This window comes from Capsicum annuum, chromosome 9 (genome assembly GCF_002878395.1).
Source record: "Capsicum annuum cultivar UCD-10X-F1 chromosome 9, UCD10Xv1.1, whole genome shotgun sequence".
NCBI classification, from domain to species: domain Eukaryota; kingdom Viridiplantae; phylum Streptophyta; class Magnoliopsida; order Solanales; family Solanaceae; genus Capsicum; species Capsicum annuum.
In genome coordinates this window covers 9,913,577-9,934,646 of record NC_061119.1, presented here as the reverse complement: position 1 = coordinate 9,934,646, position 21,070 = coordinate 9,913,577, and the positions used below count along the sequence as shown (strand labels likewise).

Below are 21,070 nucleotides of genomic sequence, written 5' to 3'. Positions count from 1 at the left end.
TTCAATACAAAAATTGACCTACGGATTTATATTTTGTAAAAAAAAAAATACACCATTTATATCTACCCAATAATTTATTTCATATGTACGTAAATAAAATTTATAATTCATAGTATTACTCTTACCAATGTTTAGACCATTTATATCTCATATAACATTACTTTCACCAACATAAAATTTATTATTATTTCAAACGAACTCCTACTTTACCATTTATTATTCACCAAATTCATTATTTCTAGCTTCTTCATTCACCAACCAAATTTATTACTACTTTATTCAAATCCAAGCAAAGCGACAACATTTGTTCGTCTTCTCAGTCAGTGATCGAGTCCTCAAAATCGGGCAAGCATTGAACCTGCCTTGAATTCAGCTTCAGAAAAAAGAAGGTCAACCGCTCCAACAGAGTGAGAGTTGCTTTCCAAACCCAGCAGAAGCTTAGTCTATTTATTCAAATCCAAGCAAAGCGAAAACATTAGTTCGTCTTCTCAGTCAGTGATCTAGAAATGCATGCTCAACGTGATGAGATTGTATTATAATTTTGTTACGAACATTTGCTTTTTGATAAGATTGTATAAAGAAATGGAGAAAATTTAATATTTTTTAGAACTTAAAGAGGTTTTTTTGTTTACGAGAAAACATAAAACTTAAAAAATTTAAATTGTATGTCCAAACAAAACTTCATCTCATATGATTTCATATCATGATTTAATCACCATGGCCAAACCGATACTGAATCATAATGAAATAAGTCACATTGAAAAAAAAATGATCCAAGTTTTATACAAAATACTTAACTTAGTAAGCAGGGGATCGTTCGGAAATGACCTGGTCTTTCGCAATTTCAGGCTTACCTCTTTTGTTAGGTCTCGACTTTATTCATTATGATCGTGTTTTGTACCCCTACTAAAAATTTGAGAGAGAGAACTATAACTCACGGAAGCGGAAGCAATATATTAGTGCCTTATGTAGAAAATCCTTGATCTGACTTGTTGATCATCTATCATTATTAGCGAAGTAAGCATACCGATAATCAACTCGCTTGAGAGAACAATTGAAAAAGAAAGACTAAGCCAACCCAAGCAAGAAAGAGGAACTATAATAATGAAAATATTTACACTAGATTTTGCTTGAAATAAGGCATTCTGATGGATATATATTCCTACAAGTTTTATGTTTTTTATCTGAACTTGGCGATTTTACACATTGATATTGCTCTCGTGTAAACTAAGAGACAAAAGAGATAATAAGGGAGATCCTTTAAACATTTGAAAGAAGAAATAACTGATGATATGAAAATAAACATTTTCTGTACAAATTTTTGAGGTGATAACTAGTTCTTACCTCATTTGAGAAATGTTCTAAATACATATTTACATAAGTTCTATGACCAATAAATCATAACTAAATAGATCATTTTCCTTTCATATCGCCGTCATCCAAAGCAGTTTTCTTGCAGATTGGACACACGTTCTTCATTGACAGCCATTTTCTTATGCACCCAACATGAAAATCATGGCTGCACGATTTCAATGTCCCAACATCGTCCATGTTCACATACTCTTCCTGTCAAATGCAGTATACAAGAATCCACATTAGAATTCAACCGTACTCCTTACTCGCAAGAAAAGCAAAGTACAAGTAGAGATGACATACGATAATGATGAACGGATTTACATTTTACACTATCAGTCTAGTTTAATGCGTGATAACATGTTGATCACCAATTTTTAACAGGTTTAAGTTCTAACTAACCTAATAAATGATGATGATTCTGTAAATATTTTTTATACGACTCAGTGCATAGAACTTAAAACTCATCGCGGAAACACAAAGGATCAACAGTGCTTGAAGTCTTAATCTGACCTGCCTTATGTACAATTTCTGACAAGATAACTGTACTCACCAAACAGATAACGCAATTTCCTTCCTCGTGAATTTGGTCTGAGGAACAATAAATCGACTCAGTCATACACTTTGAAATCAGCTCCTCTGACAGGCCAGTATTGACATGGCCAATTCTTTCTCCCAGTGCAAGAAGTTCCTGACCAAGTCAAAAGTATAAAAGCTGAGCAGATGGCTGTAAGTTGAAAACATAAAGTGGGACAAAGATGCAAGTTGAGTTTCAGCATTTACCTCATATCCCATGTCGTCAATGTCAAGTCTCATGTCCCTATGCTGATCAAACATGCTTCTGGATCCGTAATAAGTAGAGCGGTCTGGAATAAGAACACCCTGAAAGAAACCCCAAAGTTCCACATTCAACACGTCTTGAATGTAACATGTTAAGAGATGGTAGAAATGATTATCTAAAATATCATATTAAAACCAAGTTACCATCTGCATATATTTGTATTTCCTATTATGCCAGATTGGAATACACAAGTACTACAACAACATACCACTGTAATCCCACAAGTGGTTGTTGGGAAGGGTAGTGTGTACGCAGACCTTACCCCTACCCTTGGAGGTAGAGCTGCTGTTCCGAATGCACAATTGTCAATATGAACAGGTCAAAAAATCCACTAAATTATGAGTAACGTAAATTGATGAACAAAATTAAGGAGCTCCAACTGAATTTCATCAAGACCGATTGGACATAAGAAGCATCACAAGCCAAACAGACAACACAAACAACTTAAATGGATGACAAGACCCTACATATCATAAATCTGTGCGCATGCATTTCCCAGTTCAAAGTGAAGCAACAAATGCCCAAAATACACATGGTACCATCTATGATTACCTAAAAAGGAATTACACCAATATGTTTACACACATGTAAAGCAAAATAAGACTTGGAACATTCACGTGGAATGAACCAGAAAGGTCATCTTTTCATAGGAGGAAAAGAATAACAAAAGACTAGAACATTCATGTGTCATGATGCAAGAGAACTAGATGCACACCATGATGCAAAAGATGGTGTCTTTGATATAGGGAGCGTACACAGGATCTAAGCCCCGCAAAAGGACAACATGCCAATTTATTGTATAAGATGAGCATACACACCTCAGATGCAAGTTGCTCACGGAAACCTGCCTCACCAGCCAATGATCTGTATCTATCACTAGATACCCTAGTTCTCCCATTTCGCTCACTACTGCGCAGTCCTAGAGTAGACAATGGACGTGAATGTCTTGAGGAGTAACCTTCAGGAAACAACTGCGATGCGTCATCTGAAGTACCAACATGCCCATGGCGCAAATAGCTTGAAGAAGTCCTGAAAGTAGGGGAAGATCTCTGACTGTAGCTACTTCGGACTCCCCTTGAAGATTGCAAATTGCTAGGCAAATGTTGAGGAAGGGAACTTCTGTTGGAGGTGAAATCATTGTGGTAATTCCCCATCTCTAGAGAGGTAGAGATATTGCCGGTAACCATATCATAGTGGTTCATATCATAACAAAAGAAGCTTGCATCTGCAATTTATAAAACATTACTATTAATATCAAAACAAAGCAAAGGATAACAAAATAATTTAAGACACTAACCAGGAGCAAAATTCCTCCCATGAGCAGCAGCAGGGGGCATGACTGCATGGTTCCATTCCCTTGCTGAAGAACTAGAACTTGGAGCTAGATAATTCACTGAACTACAATAATCAGTGGAAGTTCTACTGCTGTTAGAGTGATGTGAAGGAGTACTTGTTATATGAGCCCTTCCTACATTATTTTGCAGATCAAATGCAGCTCTGCTCCTTACATTCCTCTGAGAACCTTCACCTCCAATAGACAGACTATTACCTCTGTAACTAGGATGTAAACCCCAAGTTGTGTAATGGGAGTCTGGATTTTGTTTCTCATGCCATGAGTCAGAAGGGAGATCAGATGAACTGCCAGCATCAAAGTATCTGCTTGTACTACTACCACTTTCGCCACCTCCAGGTATACCAGGACTCTTTCGTTTGTACGGCCCTCTCCCACTACCCATTGTGAGGTCAACAAGGCCACCATCCACCCCATGATATGTCTGGCCGCCATGAGTTGATGAAGACGCTTGATGTGGATAACTCTCATGGATCATATGAAAGCCTCCAGAACCTGAATGCAGAAAAGGATCATGAAGAGGACCTTGAACCTGCGGCTGACAGTGTGGAATTTCCATATTTGGATTTGAGGAAGAATATCCACTTGGCCTGGAGGAATGGCCCTGAGCAGAATGCTGTGCCCCGTCAATTGACATACTGTCCACTGGATAAACAAGATTAGTGCTTTCTGGAACACCAGCCCTTGCTGCAATATAAAAGGAGACATCGACATGAGAAGGTTCTTTACTGTATAATCAAGTCCTCCCTATTTCAGAACATATAAATGATCAAACAAAGGTATACATCCAATTTTTACATCCAGAAGGCATTATTTGTCCACTACCCTTTAGCACTTCCACAAGAGTATCCTATCAATCTGTTAATTTCCATGTTTAGCCAAAGTCAATTCCTTCAATAAAAAGCCAAGTTCTGCTCTTCCCAGTCCAGCAGTCTAGTTCAGGCACATCCACTGGTACTATATGTAGGTAGATTTTACATGAACCAGTATTAATTTCATTTACCTACAGGAAACAATCAATCATGAAGCACCAGAAGGGAACATCATCTTGCCACGTGGATTCTCCATCTTTTATAAAAGATGGAGTAATCAATGATCTAATACTTTTAGCACTAATGTGATGATGGGATCATCTACATCATGTAACGAGTTCACAGGCATTACATGTCATTAACCAAAGGAAGGAAGAGAATGAAAAAAAAACATCATGCTATGCTTAGATGGAGAGGGCTAATAGCATGTTATGAAGTTGCAGCTCCAACGCATGTTATATTTACTAATTAGACTAATTTCAGAAAAAACATCATCCGATGAAAGATTGGCCAAACTTTATGTTAAAATGGAATCTGTACACCTAAAAGGAATATCAATTGTTACCGAAAGGCAAAGGTGCCTGCTCTTGAAGATTCCATCTTTGATCGTCTTCTGTCTCAAATATCTGCGACATGTTGAATGAATTCCTGTGCCCCATTATACGTGAATGCTGGCAACAAATTTATCTCTCCACAAAAAGAAACCTGCATTCAAATAACAGGAGTCAGTTCACAGAAAACATAATGAAATTATTTTGCACTTTTGGTTTCACCTCGTCATTTTTTTCTTTTACTAAAAGCAAATATAATCAGTTAATGACACATAATTTGAGCATTCAGCTATACATCACAAAATGACACATCAAATATCCACATTAACCAACCATGACTAAAAATATCTAAGTGAAAGCTAATTTGCAAGTACCATAAAGAAGCACCTTTATGGTATTGTGTAACTTCCTCTTCCCCTCTCTCTCTCTCTATCTACAATGTATTGGAAAAGTATTGTCGACCTTCCCTTATCTGCAGAACCCCGACACGGATTCTATACAATTTCTCGTCAAACAAACTTCATTCTTTGATTTCTACAAGCCAACATCAAAATCTTATCAAAAATAATTTTAAGGAAAGTCAAGGAATAAGCTTGGGAGTTCACAACAAAACAGAAAACTTGATTTAAAATTGTCGAGCTCCTTGATTTAAAGTAATCAAGATCAGACATCTAAATGTGGCGGAATTCTTGCACTGAAAGCCACAATTAAATCTCACAGAAATGTGAAACTTACATATCAGGTTGAAGGATAAGTCAAACGTTGCTCATTTGATTCATAGACTAAGTTCTTGGACTAATTTATCCCACATGGGAGGAGGAATAAAATAACCACCAAGTTTTGATCGGATAAGGTCGGATATCCCAGTGACGTAACACATGAGGCTAGCGTGTAAGCGAGACTTGATACCAAGGCCATCCAAAAGGAAGTTAGTTTCACATATCTTGGGTCTGTTACCCAAGGTGATGGGGAGATCGACAATGATGTCACACATAGTAGTGGTGTAGGGTGAATGAAATGGGGGCTCACATCCAAAATCTTGTGACACAAAAAAGTACCACCAAAATTTAAAGGCAAGTTTTCAGAGTGGTGACGGTGGCTAGACAGACTAAGCGAAGTGTTGACCAATCAAGAACTCACATTCAAAAGATGGAAGTTGCTGAAATAAGGATGTTGAAATGGATGTGTAGACATACTCGGAGAGATCAAATTAGAAATGAAGATATCCAGAACAAGGTAAGAGTGGCCTCGGCGGAGAACAAGATAAGCGGCGAGGTTAAGATGGTTCAAGCATATGAAGAGAAGATGCAAGGATATCACAGTACGAAGGTTTGAAGTTGGCTATGGGTGATTGATTTCAGGAGAGGTAGAGATACGCCGAATAGTATTGAGGAGAGTTAGACCTGACATGGCGCAACTTCAGCTTACCGAGGACATGACCTTAGATAGGAGATTATGGAGGACACGAATTAGGATAGAAGGCTGGTGAGTTGTTGAGCGTTCTTACTTATCCTATCATACTAATAGTCGTAGTATTACTCTTGTAGTTTCTTACTTCTTCGATTCCTGATGCTATTTGTTTTTCCTTATACTTCCATTATTGTATTATTAATTTGGTTGTAGTAGTTGTTCCTTTTTCTGGGGGCTTTGTCAGGCCTTATTTAATATTTTTTTCTTGACTTCTTCACTCAGATTATTTTCTAGAGTCAGGGGTCGGTCAAAACCAACCTCTCTACCTCCCAAGCTAGGGGTAAGGTCTGCCTATACAATACCTTTCGCCGACCGTACTTGTGGGATTACACCGAATATGTTGTTCTTGGTAATCCAAAACATTAGGGCACTTCCTCTCTTGTTTTTTGAGAATGGTAACAGTAAAATATTAGGACACTTCCTTCCGTCAAATTTTGACGGTCCAAATATTTTCTTTCTTTCTTGTATTCCAAAACTAACTTATTTCATATTAGCCCATACTCCTGCATAGAGAGTCATAAAATGTTTTAAGATTTTCTTTTACTTGCTCCATTTTACATGGTAAGACTCTATAAACTTGATCAACACATAAGCAAGCAGATTCTTTATGTTAATTGTCTTGTCAAACTTTTGCCTTCCTTTTTACAAGTTACTATTTTTCTCTCTGATGACCTTTCTGTGGCACCATGTCTAACTTTTGCCTTCCTTTTTACAAGTTACTATTTTTCTCTCTGTTGGCACCACATCTTTTCTGGTGGCCTCATCACTTCAGACCACTATTCTAGTCATTCTTCTAGCAACTTCCAAATACGTTCTCTAAAACTTTTTCTCCTCGACTTTCTTTTTGTAGTTTCTTTATTTTCTAAGTATTTTATTACTAACCACTACTAGTACATCCATAACAGCATACATGCTATTCCGCAAGTTCACCATTGTCACATAATTATATTTTGTACATATCTAGATTTAACATGAGAATGCAATCCCTCTTCCCTTAAAGCACTTCTCTATCCTTGCAAGGGAGACAATCCATATAATGCATAAATGGATCATCTTCCCCAGCTGTCTCTATACTTTCTGTTTTCTGTCTCTACCAGCAGTTTTTTTTTTTTTTCTTTTTTGACATAGGTAACTGAACTGTCTCTACCAGCAGTTTAGCATGAGCATAACCCAAAAAACACCGAATATGTCTAGAAACAGGCCCATATCTGACACGTTCGGCCGCAATTAAGAAATAGATGACTAATTCAGGGGATTGTACAATGTGGCCAAAGAAAAACAGATGTACATCCCATTCTAGACATGTAAGGACTGTAGCAGCTAATTGAGTAGAGATTCTTCATTGTAAAGTGGTCAGCCAGCTTTGCAATCTATTTACCAGCTTCAGAGGCATAAGATGGACGATGCCAGGAAGGACAAGCGAAGCACTAACTAGCTGGAATTTTGAGGGTGGCAGTAGCCTACGAGCTATGGCATATGCTAGGTCGATTCAGTACATGTACGACGGAGCGAAGACTCGTCCTCACGTAGGAGGAGATTCAGAGGATTTGACAAAGGTAGCACGAGGGATAGACTCTTAGTCGTTTTTATTCGCCTTGGTGATTGGTGATGGATGTACTGTGCGGAGGTGCCTTGGTGTATGTTAGTTGTTGATGATGTAGTGCTAATTTGTTGATGATGTAGTGCTAATTGACAAGACCTGAGGTGGGGTTAATCATAAGTGGGAGGTTTGGAGACAGACCCTAGAGTCTAAACGGTTTAGGTTAAAAGCAGGACCAAGACGGAGTACTTGGAATGTAAGTTTATATATTTGACGCATGAGGCTGACGTGGTAGTAAAGCAGGATTCTCAGGCCATTCGGTAGAGAGATAGTTTCAAGTATCTTGGGAGATTCAGGGCAATGGAGAGATTGACAAGGATGTCACACACCGAATTGATGCGGGGTGGTTGGAATAGAGGCTCGCTTCGGTAGTTCTGTGCGATAAGAAGGTGCCTCATAAGCTTAAAGGTAAGTTCTATAGAGTGTCCGTCCGACCGGCTATGTTGTACGGAGCAGAGTGTTCAATTAAGAACTCCCACATCCAAAAGTTGAAGGTGGCAGAGATGAGGATGCTAAGATAGATGGATGTGTGGACTTACTAGAGGCATAAGGTTAGAAATGAGATTATTCGAGAGAAGGTGGGATGGCTTCGGTGGAAGACAAGATGAGAGAAGAGAGAAGAGAGGTTGATATGGTTCGGGCATGTGATGAGGAGGTATACGAATGCTCCAGTACAAAGGTGTGAGAGGCTGGTTATGGATGGTTTCAGGAAGGGTGGAGGTAGGTTGAAGAAATATTAGAGGGAGGTGATTAGGCATGACATAGAGCAGTTACAACTTACGGAGGACATTACCCTGGATAGAAGGTGAGGACGCGGATTAGGGTAGAGGGTTAGCAGATAGGAGTGCGTCCTTACTAATAGGGAGGACTATCTTGTTTGTAGTGTTGCCTATAGTTATAGTGTTATGCATATGACTTGTAGTTGCTTGTTCGTGGTGTTTTGGTGATGTTTGTGATTTCGGATTGATAATTTATAGTATTACTCTATGGGCGACTTGTTTCTTTTATTATCTAATGGTGTATTATCCCATTTTGTTGTTTCTTTTTATGTTTTTTGTTCGTTATAATGTTATTTGTCTCGAGTCGGGGATTTATCGAAAACAGACTCTCGACTTCATTTGAGGTAGTGGTATGGACTCCGTACAATTTACCTTCCTCAGACCCTACTTTGTGGGAATACCGTATGTTGTTGGTGGTAGCACTAACAAAGACACATGTAAATTTATCCCAACAGTAATATGGTGGATCATTTGGAAAGAGAGAAACTCTAGGTGTTTTGAAGGCAATAGTAGTTCTCCACAAAAGTTTAAAATGGATTGCATTTAAAATTTTAGTTATTGGTGCAGCTCAGAGAATATAGATGAACCAGTTTCTATAGCAGACATCCTAGATCCTTGTAAGATGAGATATGATTTAGTATTAGTCTATTGTGTTTACTCTTTTAGAGGTAGAATCAATGATAAAATTTTGGCTTCCAGCACTTTGTGCTGGTGATTTATAACAGTCAAAAAACTTGTCAAACTGTTACCTTGTCAAAAGAAATTGTCACTTTTTCACAAAAACAATACTTGCAAACTGACTCCCCTTCACACTAGTGCTTATGCGCCAAACATTAGTTGTCTAACCCTTTCTCTTTTTCATTCTAGTGGCATTATATCTTCCTACCAATTAAAGCATAGACTATACATGAACGGTAATCTTAGCTCAGCAACTTTGAATGGGTTTGGTGACAAGAGCCTCGTAAGTTTATACATCAACAGTTAGATAGTCTATAATGGTTAATGGAATTTCATTAGAACTTTTCAGGAATAGCAAATGATGTTCATGCAGAGATCATTTATCCCCGTTACTTTCAGCTTTTCCACGGAGATGGAAAAGCAATAAATGGAGCACGTCTGAATAGCTTTATGATAAAACTATCAGTAAAACGAAGATTGAAATATCAGATCTAATATAGGCAGAGGATACTAATTTTCTAAACCTCAATTGAGACAAATCTGTTTGCCATTCTAGACCTTGCCATAGTTTGTGGCAGTACATTGGCTCAGAACAGTTACAACTAAATCAGAGTTCAAACCATTGGGTGGTGCAAAATAACATTGATCTAATTACAATCAATGGATGGTTGCACGTGAATTCCCTACAAAACTGCCTGGATCTTCCCCGACGGAGGCAAATTCAAGGAGGGAGAGCTTGGGCTACTACAGTTCAAGAGAGTCCTGAAAGGATAGAAAAAAAGTACATGTCAAAAGAATGGAGATTTGAAGAAGAGAACTCTTATTTAAGTTTTCATATTCTAGCACTGGTGCCTAAAAAACTGAAAACCTTATCAGGGCAAACGAATAAAATAGAAAATTTCACCTGGTGAGTTGAGAGAGTTGGAGAGAGACAGAGCCCCTATACGGACAGAAGAGAACCTCGGTAGGAATAGAAGCCTTAGTATCTGGGAATAACTGTGTTCAACTAACCTTTTGGGATGGTTATGGAAGATAGGAATAGATGAAAGAGTGCCTATATGGAGGGAACTGATCAATACAATTTATAAACGCATACACCTTGGATGGTCATCAAAGAGGCAACAGCTCACTCTTATAAAACAAGTTAATAGAAAAGACCATGAAAAGAGAGGATTTCATCAAGTTCGAAGGAATCTCTTATAGGAACCGAAACTATACACGATGGTTGGCTCAATATTTGGTAAGGTGGTATTATTCTAACCAGCTGAATTTTCTCATCTCTTTTCCAGAGCAACTGCAAAGAAAGCCATTGTTGTGGAGATTCTTAATATGAAAGGCAGGCAGATATCAGACATACATTTCAGACAAGCGTACATACTAAAATTTGACAATGTGGAAGGATTTCCTCGCAACTATACAAGCTTTTCATTATTAAGGTGATAAGATGGTCAGGATGGTAACCTTCCCAAATTATTCTCCAAGAAGTCTTACCACGCCTTCCTGCTTGAGGGGTTGAAGTAAACCATTTAATCATCAATGTGGAAACTGGAACCTCCCAAAAAGTGGCGTTTTCACATGAAAAAGGAGCATTATTGTTTATGTGTGAAGGTGCGGTTATAAAGGCAACAACATCATTGAATTATACAGTATTATCCATTTCAAACAATATACTAAAGTATGAAGACCTCAGTGGTAAAGAGATGTGAATCAATTCTAAGCTCATTAAAACTTTATGCTGCTTCACGCCCCAGATTAACCCAGAGCAATCAGAAAACAAAGCCAACACATGGACAGCTAACAAGTTGTCTGAATATACAAGCCTAAAGAAAAAATTGCCACCAAGCAAGCTAATGATTTTAATGATGCACCTATTGCACATAATTTACCCAAAATTGATGCAGTCATAATAATTTCTTTCTCAACATAAGGATTAGAAAATGGAAAGAATAAGTTGTATCTATAATGGGGATGAATATATATGACCATTCCTTATTAACTACTAAAAAATGAATATGAAACCAGAACACAAGCTAAACCACTTGACTCCTCCTGCTGTTTCAACAAAATGACACAAAATATTTAAGATAGTTCATTAATAAAGCTAAAAAGGAGAACATATCATCACAAGTACCTTTGACGAGCCATACCACCAAATAACATGGCCAATTTGGTTTCCCTCATCCCATGGCAGTCTCACTGAAACATGTTCCATTAAGAAGAAGCCACTATAATTTGTGTCCATCAATCTTTCTGATAATGACTCTTTCAACATTCAGAAGTCAGACAAATGTAGGGTGAAGTGAGGGGTGGGGGAGGAGTATAAGAGTTCCTATGGAAGCACATTGTTTTTATGAGATGTACCAGTGTAAAAGAACATACGAGAGTTTAGAAAGATGCTACTGCGATATTTGTATGAGATGCAACAAAACAAGTTGACTTGGAAGAAAGAGAGAAATCAAATGGATAGTGATGGTATGTAAGACTAATATTGTCAGAGGGAGAAAGTAAAGAAATAAATATCTTAACAGTACCAGATATGCTTTGTGCTTGACTGAGTTTAGAACAAAGTGTCGGGAGTACAAAATAGTGAGTAGAAGCAAACACTGTGAAATGGCTGTAAAAGCTTCCATCATTGCATCTATTTGCAACGTGAAATATAAGAGGCACCATCTCATGAATAATGTGGGTAGTACAAAAAGATGAATTGTGATGGGTATCAATGAGCCCCAAGGAGCTACAGAGTGCTACCAGTTAGAGAGTTTTTTTAAATCTATGGGAGCTCAACCATAACTACAGAGGCTAAGCTAACTGGTAAAATACGCATGTTCTCTCATTCATCTCAACCAACTGTGATATTGTCTTCCAATATTGGGTAGAACAAGCAACATAATGATTAAGTGTTCTAAAGAGGTGCAGCACGCTTAGCAATATACTAGCATCACTGTGCTACATCCTAGTGGGACAACTACAAAAATGTACCTTCCATAGGACCCCAGCTCTGTATAGTGATGCCATTCAGAAAATCTATTAATCAGGATTGCTCTCTCACACACTATTTCGTACTAAGCCACCAATAGAGAAAGACTACAACCTAAGCCTCCAAAGAAACACGAGATCACTAACACAACAGGCTCAATTAAAGGAATTACCAGCATACAATTGAATCGGGATGGGTCGCATCTAGTGAGCACTACAGTATCGGCTCAGTGCCACTACTCTGAAACTTAGGAGGGATATTGTAATAAAGTTGCAACCCGTTAGATCAGAACACACTCAAACTATGCACCATTCAGTTCTATTCACCAGCAAACAATTCAAAGTGTGCACAGACAAGCAGCAGATCAAGATGGTGCACATTCGCCCCCATATCTCTATTAACAGATCCACCGTTCCAAAGGAAGTAACACAAATTCCAGTCAAAAATGTGCTTTGGAAGCACCATGGTCAGCAAGAACCTCATCTTCTATCATCAATCAAAAATGGCATAAGCAAAAGAGTTTTTCCAAGAGAAAGTAGCCCCATACGACCAGCAATTGTCAAAGTGCAAAGGAGTCCAACAACTAATCAGAAAGTTAGTTGCAGCCTGTAGAATGAACTTCAGGTTCTCCAGAAATGATCACCCCACAGTTAGTGGCAGTCTGTAAAAAGAACAGTTCTCCAACACCTCCTCACCCCCCACCAATAAGTGGCAGCATGTAAAATGAACTTCAGGTTTTCAACAACTCCACGCCCCACCAGAGAAGCATCTTTAATTGTACAACTGATTTTCACATCGAAAGGTCATTAATTCTGCAACAATAGCAGAACCTATTTCCTATGAGCTCTTCATGCTCAAAGGTTGAAGGGTAAGAGACTGCAAGAACAGCAGCTCAGTCTAATCAATCTTGATAGGAACACCATCAGAACAAGATCTCTTCATAACCTGCCAGATTGACCAAAAAATTGCTTGCAACATCATGTGTGATTGAGGTTCTATACATTAGCAAAGTTAGCTAGCTATCCACCATATATACCCTGCACGAGCTCCCAGATTATTTTTCAGTGAGAAAGATGAGAAAGAATCAGAAATATAATCATGACCTATCCTAATTTCTGAGACGGTAATAAGAAATCCGGAGTCAGATTGAAACAGGAAAGGAAGAACAGGAAGATGCTGGAGCAAAAGCTGGAAACAAAAGAACAACGTAAGGTGAGGACATTGTTCCTTAAAATAAGTACTATAGATAGAGATATGGCTGGACTGAGAGAGGTAGGTACCAAAACCCCTCACCTGTACTTGTAATCTGTCCTCATCCCAAGCCCTCACATCAACTTATGTCGTGTCAAAATAAGAAATGCCAATGGAAATGACATTTGATCATCATGCCCAATATTAAGCTCACATCAACTCTGACAAAGCCCTAGTATGAACTATTTAGCCCAGGAAACCCATTCTTATGAATCTAGGGCAATATCCTTCATCTGACAATAATAAGCCGCCAGCCTCCCTAGCCTGCATACGAAAAACCATCTAAACCTACATACTCTGAAAGGTGATATAGAAAATTGCTAGCACATAGATTCTAGGAACTCAGCGCCAAGGACAATAAATAGATTACAAAGTGGACGCTTAGCAGAAAGATGGAGATAGACATTTGCTAATAGAGCCACTGTCACATGGCTTTGGCTAAATGTTTGCATAGAGTCATTTAAGTTAGTTCCACCTCTTTCTTCAAGTTCATATCCCGATGCATATAATCCCATAGTATCATTAAAAAAAAGAGACAAAATGCTGAAAAGGGTCATAAAACAAGAAAAGGAGTATTTATAAAAGAGAGCAAACAATATAAAAATTGTTCAATTAAAGAAGTTAATGAAATAAAACTAAATGCTTTTCAAGTTCTCAAAAAAGTCCAAGGGAAATAACTTTACATGGTTGCCAAAAAATGAAATATAAGATAAGCAAATACAGACGGCTCAGTGCTAAGATGTATCACTGAGAAGAATAAAGGGACTGATCAGATGTTGTTCCCTTTGTTTATATTTGGAAGTGTTCAAGTACTTAATCAGAGCAGCTGTTAATAAGGAGGAAATGTATCAGATATTTTTGCAGAATGACATTGAAATATCATAATATGTGGCATCATATCCTCCTGTGATCCAAGGAGAGCTATGGCCAATAATAAGAGAGCTCCTGACATCTAAGAGCTATACGGTGCAGGCAGATGCTCCACCTAAATTCTTTTAACAGTAGATATCAAAGCTAACAATTTAAAAAGAAAAAAAAAGATATGCTTACGTGAACAGGAGTCTCACTCAAATCTGCTTAGCCACAAGGGAGAAGTATTATGCCTTCAGGTCTTTGCAACGTCTTTAACTCTGTGGCTGTATGGTATACTGTGCGAATAAAACCTGTTCCGTTTGTGTTGGACAAATTTTGAATCAATAGTACACATCAATAACGCAAACAAAATCTTGATTTTTAGGGCACAATCACAATTTATAATTTTCTGATATCCTAGCAAAACACAATACCAACAATGAGCATGCATATCTAACGGAACTCAAATTGCATTCATGAAATCAATTTCAGAACAATCGAATCTGCAATCAATGGCATAGCTCATGGTAGAATGGTATAAAACTGATTCTCTGCTACATTTTTATTTGACTTAAAATTCATGGTCAGACAAGGTGTAATTTCTAGACCAGATTGTGTTGCGTCACTATGAGACTGAAATCCTAGGTGTCTTTTTTTTTGACAACCGTGGTGCTCGGGACAGCTTGCATGCACCTCAGCTAATTCCGCAAAGAAAGATACACACTGGAGCCTATATATCCATGGATCCATCACATCTCATCTTTGATTGGTCCCTAGACCCGAAGTGAATTTTAACTCCCAAACAGTAATAACACACTACTGGCCACCTATTTTTGAGAAAATGAATTTCATGCTGGTCCATTTAAATGCCATACACAGTTAAACTTGCGAGGAAATTATCCTGACCCTACACGATATGTAAAGAACTCAAACAACAACAACAACATACCTCACAGTCCTACATGATATAAAAACTCAATAGGTATTATTAGATTATACTGAGTGCCGCTATCAGTGACTAAATGTCAATGTTCCTGTAAGACTAAATTTGAGATTCCACCCTAGTGAAAGACACATAAGGAAATAGAACGAAGACAATTAACAGTAATAAGAAAAGGAAGCTACGATGCGCGCGCGCGCGCGCACACACACACACATATATATATCGAGTATACCCATTGCCAAAAAATATACGGCACTTAGGGACATATGCGCATAGCCGCCGCGCATGGCTAAAAGTCGACCAAAAAAAACAGCTCAAACTCTTTTTTTTTTTTTGAGTTCCACTGAGGAAGTTTTCTTTTTTATTTCACAAATGGGCATGCTAGATCATATATCTATATACGGATAGATAGTTCGACCGGTGGATTCGCACCTGAGATCTTTCTACAGAGAGTGGGGTAATCCACCCCTATAGCCATGTTCTATTCGGAGGAATAAAATGAATATTAGTGTTTCGGAGAGATGGATGAGTGGTTGATAGCCCCGGTCTTGAAAACCGGTATAGTTTTGAACAAAGAACTATCGAGGGTTCGAATCCTCCTACCGGATCCAAGAGGGCCAATGCCCAATTCCCCGACCCATTACTCATTCCTTCCGGACACGATAGGGATTGCAATCTCTAGAGAAGGAGCAACAATTGACCTCCGACAATAGGTAGATGGGGTGGGTAGCAAGACTGACTGCAATTTCAGGAATAGGTTGACTTTCTTTCATTTTTGTTATGGAAAGTGAAAGTCGTTTCATTTAGTATGAGATCGCTTCACACCTCACGGTGCTTACACCTCTCGCCTATCGAAGTTCTGTTCATTTAGCAAGGAAGAAAATGAAGAGGGAAGTACAACTTCAAACGGTCCATAAAGGAGAAAACTATAGCATTTTTCCTTTTCTTCCCGTCATACCAAACAAAACTAAGCCATGAATACTTCACATGAGTGAAATAAGCCAATCAATTTCTCTCTTTTATCCTCTCTCTCTCCGTCCCTACCTCCTTGGTTTTTTTTACAATCGTGGTGTACAGACCAGCTTTTGCACCTCAACAAAATCCACGAGATACATGCCCCCTCCCACTTGCAATAAGTCTAGGACAGATGGAAGAATCACCTAGTATTTTTTTGTCTCTGCTGGGATTTATACTTGATACTTCGGGTTCTCAACCCACTTCATTGATTACTAGGCCACACCCTCGGGTGCCTCCCTCCCTCCTTCCCTTTTTGATAAATAATTAATGCTTTCATGAACTATATGAAACATATAGCTTTCCTACAACAAAATTTCCAAATTTAAGATCTCTAGTTAGTGTAGAATATTACCAAATCGGGATGTTAAATAGTCAATATTCTTCCTTTTTAAAAAAAATTGATTCACTCATAACTTCTTATTGGCGTGCAATGAATTAACTAAAACTGCGTCTTGGTGTGCAATGAAATTAACTACAACTATGTCTCACTCAGTTCCTAAGTTGCCCACACTATTCACTTTCCATACTGCCCCCGCGTTAGATTCTCAAATGTTACACAACTTTGGAGAATCCAACACCGACCTCCACCGACATCCACCGACATTTCAAATGATTCCGAGCAATTTAGCTCAGGTCCAAACTGGGAGAAAGGGCTGAAAACATGACTACCCAATATCCATTGACCCATGAACAATGATATTCTTCATAATCCACAAGTAACAAGTCTATAAAATTCATGTTTTATAGTTTTGATTATATCAAGTCCCTAATATCGAATATAAAAAAAAAAAAAAAAAAAATAGTCAATTTAAAAATTTACAATCAAACAAAAAAAAATCTTTTTAGAAGAAAAAATATGTTCTTACATAAAGTAAGTTGGAAAAACAAAAGCAAAAAAACAATCTACTCATGCAAAATTGAGTATAAAATAACATCATTAAAAAATAAAATTAAAAAACACAGACAATCGGGTAAGAAGATCAGCTCGGAAACGATGGATTTTTATTTTTTATTTTCTTATATTTTATTTTATTTTTGCCAAAAACTAAACAAAAATTTACAAAAAATAACAGAATAACCGCAAAATAACACAAATTGACAGAACAAAAAAACGATCGGATGCAAAAATAAACTGAAACACAATCAATTTTTAACCGATCAACCAAACAAAACCAAAAACTAACAGAAAAAGATTAAAATACCATGAACTTAATAAAAACAATAAAATTGACTAAAACGATGAACAAACAAATTAATTTTTTTTTAAACCGATCAACAAAACAAAAAAAAATTACAAAAAATAACAGAACAAGCAAACAAACAAATACTAAACCGATGATCGGTGAATTACCGGTAAAATTAATTAATTTTTCCGGTGAAGAAAAAGGTACCTTTTGCTTGTGGATGATCGGTTGATTGAGACGAAATTAATTTAAATTAAATAATTATGGAGATATATATATATAAATATAAATATTTTTTTAGATAAAGAGGGGAAGAGAGAGAGAAAGAGGAGAGTAATTTTGTGTGCTCAAGGCAAATGAATTCTCATATAGCGGTTTGGGATTATTTTATAACTAGTAGTGGTCTCTCCTTTTATCCTTTTTCTAATTCAAATCCAAGATGTTGAGGTGTTTTTGTGTGACCATAATTGCATTATTTTATTTTTGTTATTGTAAAAAAAAAAAAAGAAAAAAAAAGATAATTTGATGTATTAAAACTTTTTTTTATATATAGGGTTTGAGAAAGGGCTCATCGTAAGAAGGATATATTATACGTGGTCTTATTTATATTTCTGTCAGAGGTTGTTTTCGAGACTTGAACACGTTTATCTTTTATTATTTATTACTTAACGTTTTTTATTTTGATTGATTTGTATTGTGATTATTTTTGTTTGCAGACTGACTGGCAGGTACCTGTTAAGTTGAGGATCTGTCGGAAACAGCTCTTCTATCTTTACAAGATAAAGGTGAGGTCTACTATCTTCTACCCTACTCGAACTCATTTGTGGGATTACAGTGGAATGTTGTTGTTGTGGGATATTTTTTAACTGTTATGATAATTGCTGTTATAGAGATCATGTAGCATACATACAAGAGGAACTTTGGAGTAACTGGTGAAGTTTTGTCGTGTTGCCAGGAGGTCACGCGTTCAAGACGTAGAAACAGTCTCTTACAAAAATGTAAAGTAAAGTTGCATATACTAGACTTTTGTGATTTGATCCTTTTTCGAACCTTGCACATAACAGAGATTTAGTATAACGGGCTGCTCTTTTCGTTTTGGAGAAAGGACAAAAATAGCACCTAAAATTAAAATAATACCACAAAAATAGCACCCATAGTTAAATACCCAGTAAATAGCTACCGACATAACCTTAACTCGGTCAACCTATTTTCCCGACAAAAAAAGGTAGTAAAACAGTACCGAGTACACATAATAAAATGCAACACACAAAATAAGATTGGTACCTCTAAACAGAGCACAACATGGTTCAACCTGTTAAATTTATCTTAAAATTCAACCTACACTTTTTTGGCTCCTTTTTAAAGATTCTACTCTTTTTTTGTTCTTTTTAAACAATTTAGTAATTTTATTATTTTTTTAGATTATTTTGCATTCATCAACATTATTAAACTAACATACTATCTGTTTGTTTAGTTTTACTTATTCATACAATAAAATACAATACCATATACTTTTAATATAATACCGTTGTTAAAGATATATATTTATATATAATAACGATACATTTTCTATATATATACATATTCTATATAATAATTATAGCATTTTTATACACATTCTATACAATTTTTAACTACAATTATTATTTAGATACATATTTTATACAATTCTATATAATTTTTACATGCATTCTAAAAATGTATCAATCTAGTATAAGAGAGTATCAATTGGGTATATGGACACTGCAAGTGTATCAATGTAGTATAAAAATGTATTGATGTGGTATAAAAGAGTATCAATTGGGTATTATGACTGCATGTGCTTGCATAAAATTTTCTTTCTCTTGTTTTTAAAAGAGTATCAATTGGGTATAATGACTGCATGTGCTTGCATAGAATTTCATTTCTCTTTTTTAAAAAGTGTATCAATATAGTATAAAAGTGTATCAATGTGGTATAAAAGTGTATGAATTGAGTATAGAGACTGCATGTGCCCAATTGGGCCAAATGGCTAAAAAGGGGAATTACTTTAGTCGACTGGCTACAGCATGTTCACCTTTTCAATTATGGGCCATTTTTTTAAAAAATGACCATCCCATGCCCTTTTCCCTTTCGTTTTTATATAGCATCACATACAAAGTAGTAACAAAATTAACTTTTATGATAAAATATTATTATAGGGGATCGGTATTACATAGATGTTTGAATATACTATTAAACCCTTGTTCTTTATTAGGTATTACATTATTTATTTGTTCAAGTCTCGTGACGTTACTCACGAGGTAGATATGGAAATTGGGGTTAGTAAGTAGGTTACCATTAGGAGAGAAACTTTCAAGTATCTCAGATACTTTACAGAATTGTAAGATCGTAGAGGATATCACATATTGAATTGAAATGGGGTGAATGAAATAAAGGCTAACATATGGTATTGTGTGGCTGTGTGATGCAAGTTCGGGAAGGGCTAATTGCATGGAAGGATTTCAACTTGACATCGAAAGTTTGAGGTGTTTCAAGAGAGTATGGAAATCAAAGAATTAATACAAGAAAATATTTCTATTATATTTTAGGGTACTTTTTGGTCATATATGATGCACGTATAACTAAGGGCATTTATGTCATTTTTTATCTTAGCTAACCCTAACACTATAAATACAATAGCATGAACATTATTTTAGTCAGACAATATTTTTAGGTTAAACATTCTTTGGTGAGTTTGTGGGTTTATCCCTTTGTCTGCCAATTGACGTATGAGAGATTATTTTGTTGTTATCTTTTCTTGTGCTTGATTATTTATGTTATGTTATCGTTATTAGCTTGTTTTATGTACTATTTATGTATAGCACTGATAAAGATAATTCAGATTCGATTTTATACATTAACTTAGTTATGTTATCTTCAACTTTATCATTCTTATATCATGATTTAGATTTGTAGGTCGATGATGCCTACTGAGTATTCATTGCTTTGGTACTCATTCTACACTTTTATACCTTTTTGGTGTTGATTCAAGAACTAGTTGTTGTTGTTGATCGTTGATCGTGCTGTGAGTGATTTTCGGAGATAGAGTTAGCTCTTAGAGTTTAAGTTACCTATTTCCCCCTATCTTTGTTATTCAGTCTTTTTTGCAAGACAAATATATTGACTATTTTGGACTTTTGGGTTATATTGATACTATTAGATGCTCTTGTACTGACTCCTGGTTCTTTTTCCGTTAGCCTTTCTGGGAGACATGTTCTATAAACAGGAAGAAAACTTAGATTAGACAGAGAGTTTAACTTGAGCTCATGCTCCCTCGCACGACATGAATACTGAAAAAAGAGAATTTTTCCCTAAAATCGCCTTATAGCCTCTTGTGCATGGGGGTGTATCCCTAGGCTATATGGGTCCAGTGTAACCCCTTTAACAAGC

General features: G+C 36.6%; 1 protein-coding gene across 19 annotated transcripts; it reads right to left on the bottom strand.

Moving 5' to 3' along the window:
- Positions 1-1,267: 1,267 nt before the first annotated feature.
- LOC107843059 (probable E3 ubiquitin-protein ligase HIP1) lies at positions 1,268-18,049 on the bottom strand. 19 transcript variants are annotated; one of them, XM_047396080.1, is made up of 12 exons: positions 17,867-18,037; positions 14,714-14,826; positions 13,706-13,927; positions 11,567-13,600; positions 10,340-10,729; positions 10,118-10,197; positions 4,923-5,062; positions 3,492-4,232; positions 3,013-3,419; positions 2,137-2,235; positions 1,907-2,044; positions 1,268-1,566 (listed from the first exon to the last, which is right to left on the bottom strand). In XM_047396080.1, the coding sequence occupies exons 7-12, from the start codon at positions 5,014-5,016 to the stop codon at positions 1,414-1,416; spliced, it is 1,632 nt and encodes a 543-aa protein (XP_047252036.1). In that variant the 5' UTR covers positions 5,017-5,062; positions 10,118-10,197; positions 10,340-10,729; positions 11,567-13,600; positions 13,706-13,927; positions 14,714-14,826; positions 17,867-18,037; the 3' UTR covers positions 1,268-1,413. The 19 variants fall into 19 exon arrangements, with proteins under 19 accessions (XP_047252036.1, XP_047252037.1, XP_016542697.2 ...); XM_047396081.1 differs by lacking the exons at positions 10,118-10,197; positions 10,340-10,729 and adding an exon at positions 5,296-5,442 and having other exon boundaries at positions 11,567-11,631; positions 12,585-13,600; XM_016687211.2 differs by lacking the exons at positions 10,118-10,197; positions 10,340-10,729 and having other exon boundaries at positions 11,567-11,631; positions 12,585-13,600.
- Positions 18,050-21,070: the final 3,021 nt, after the last annotated feature.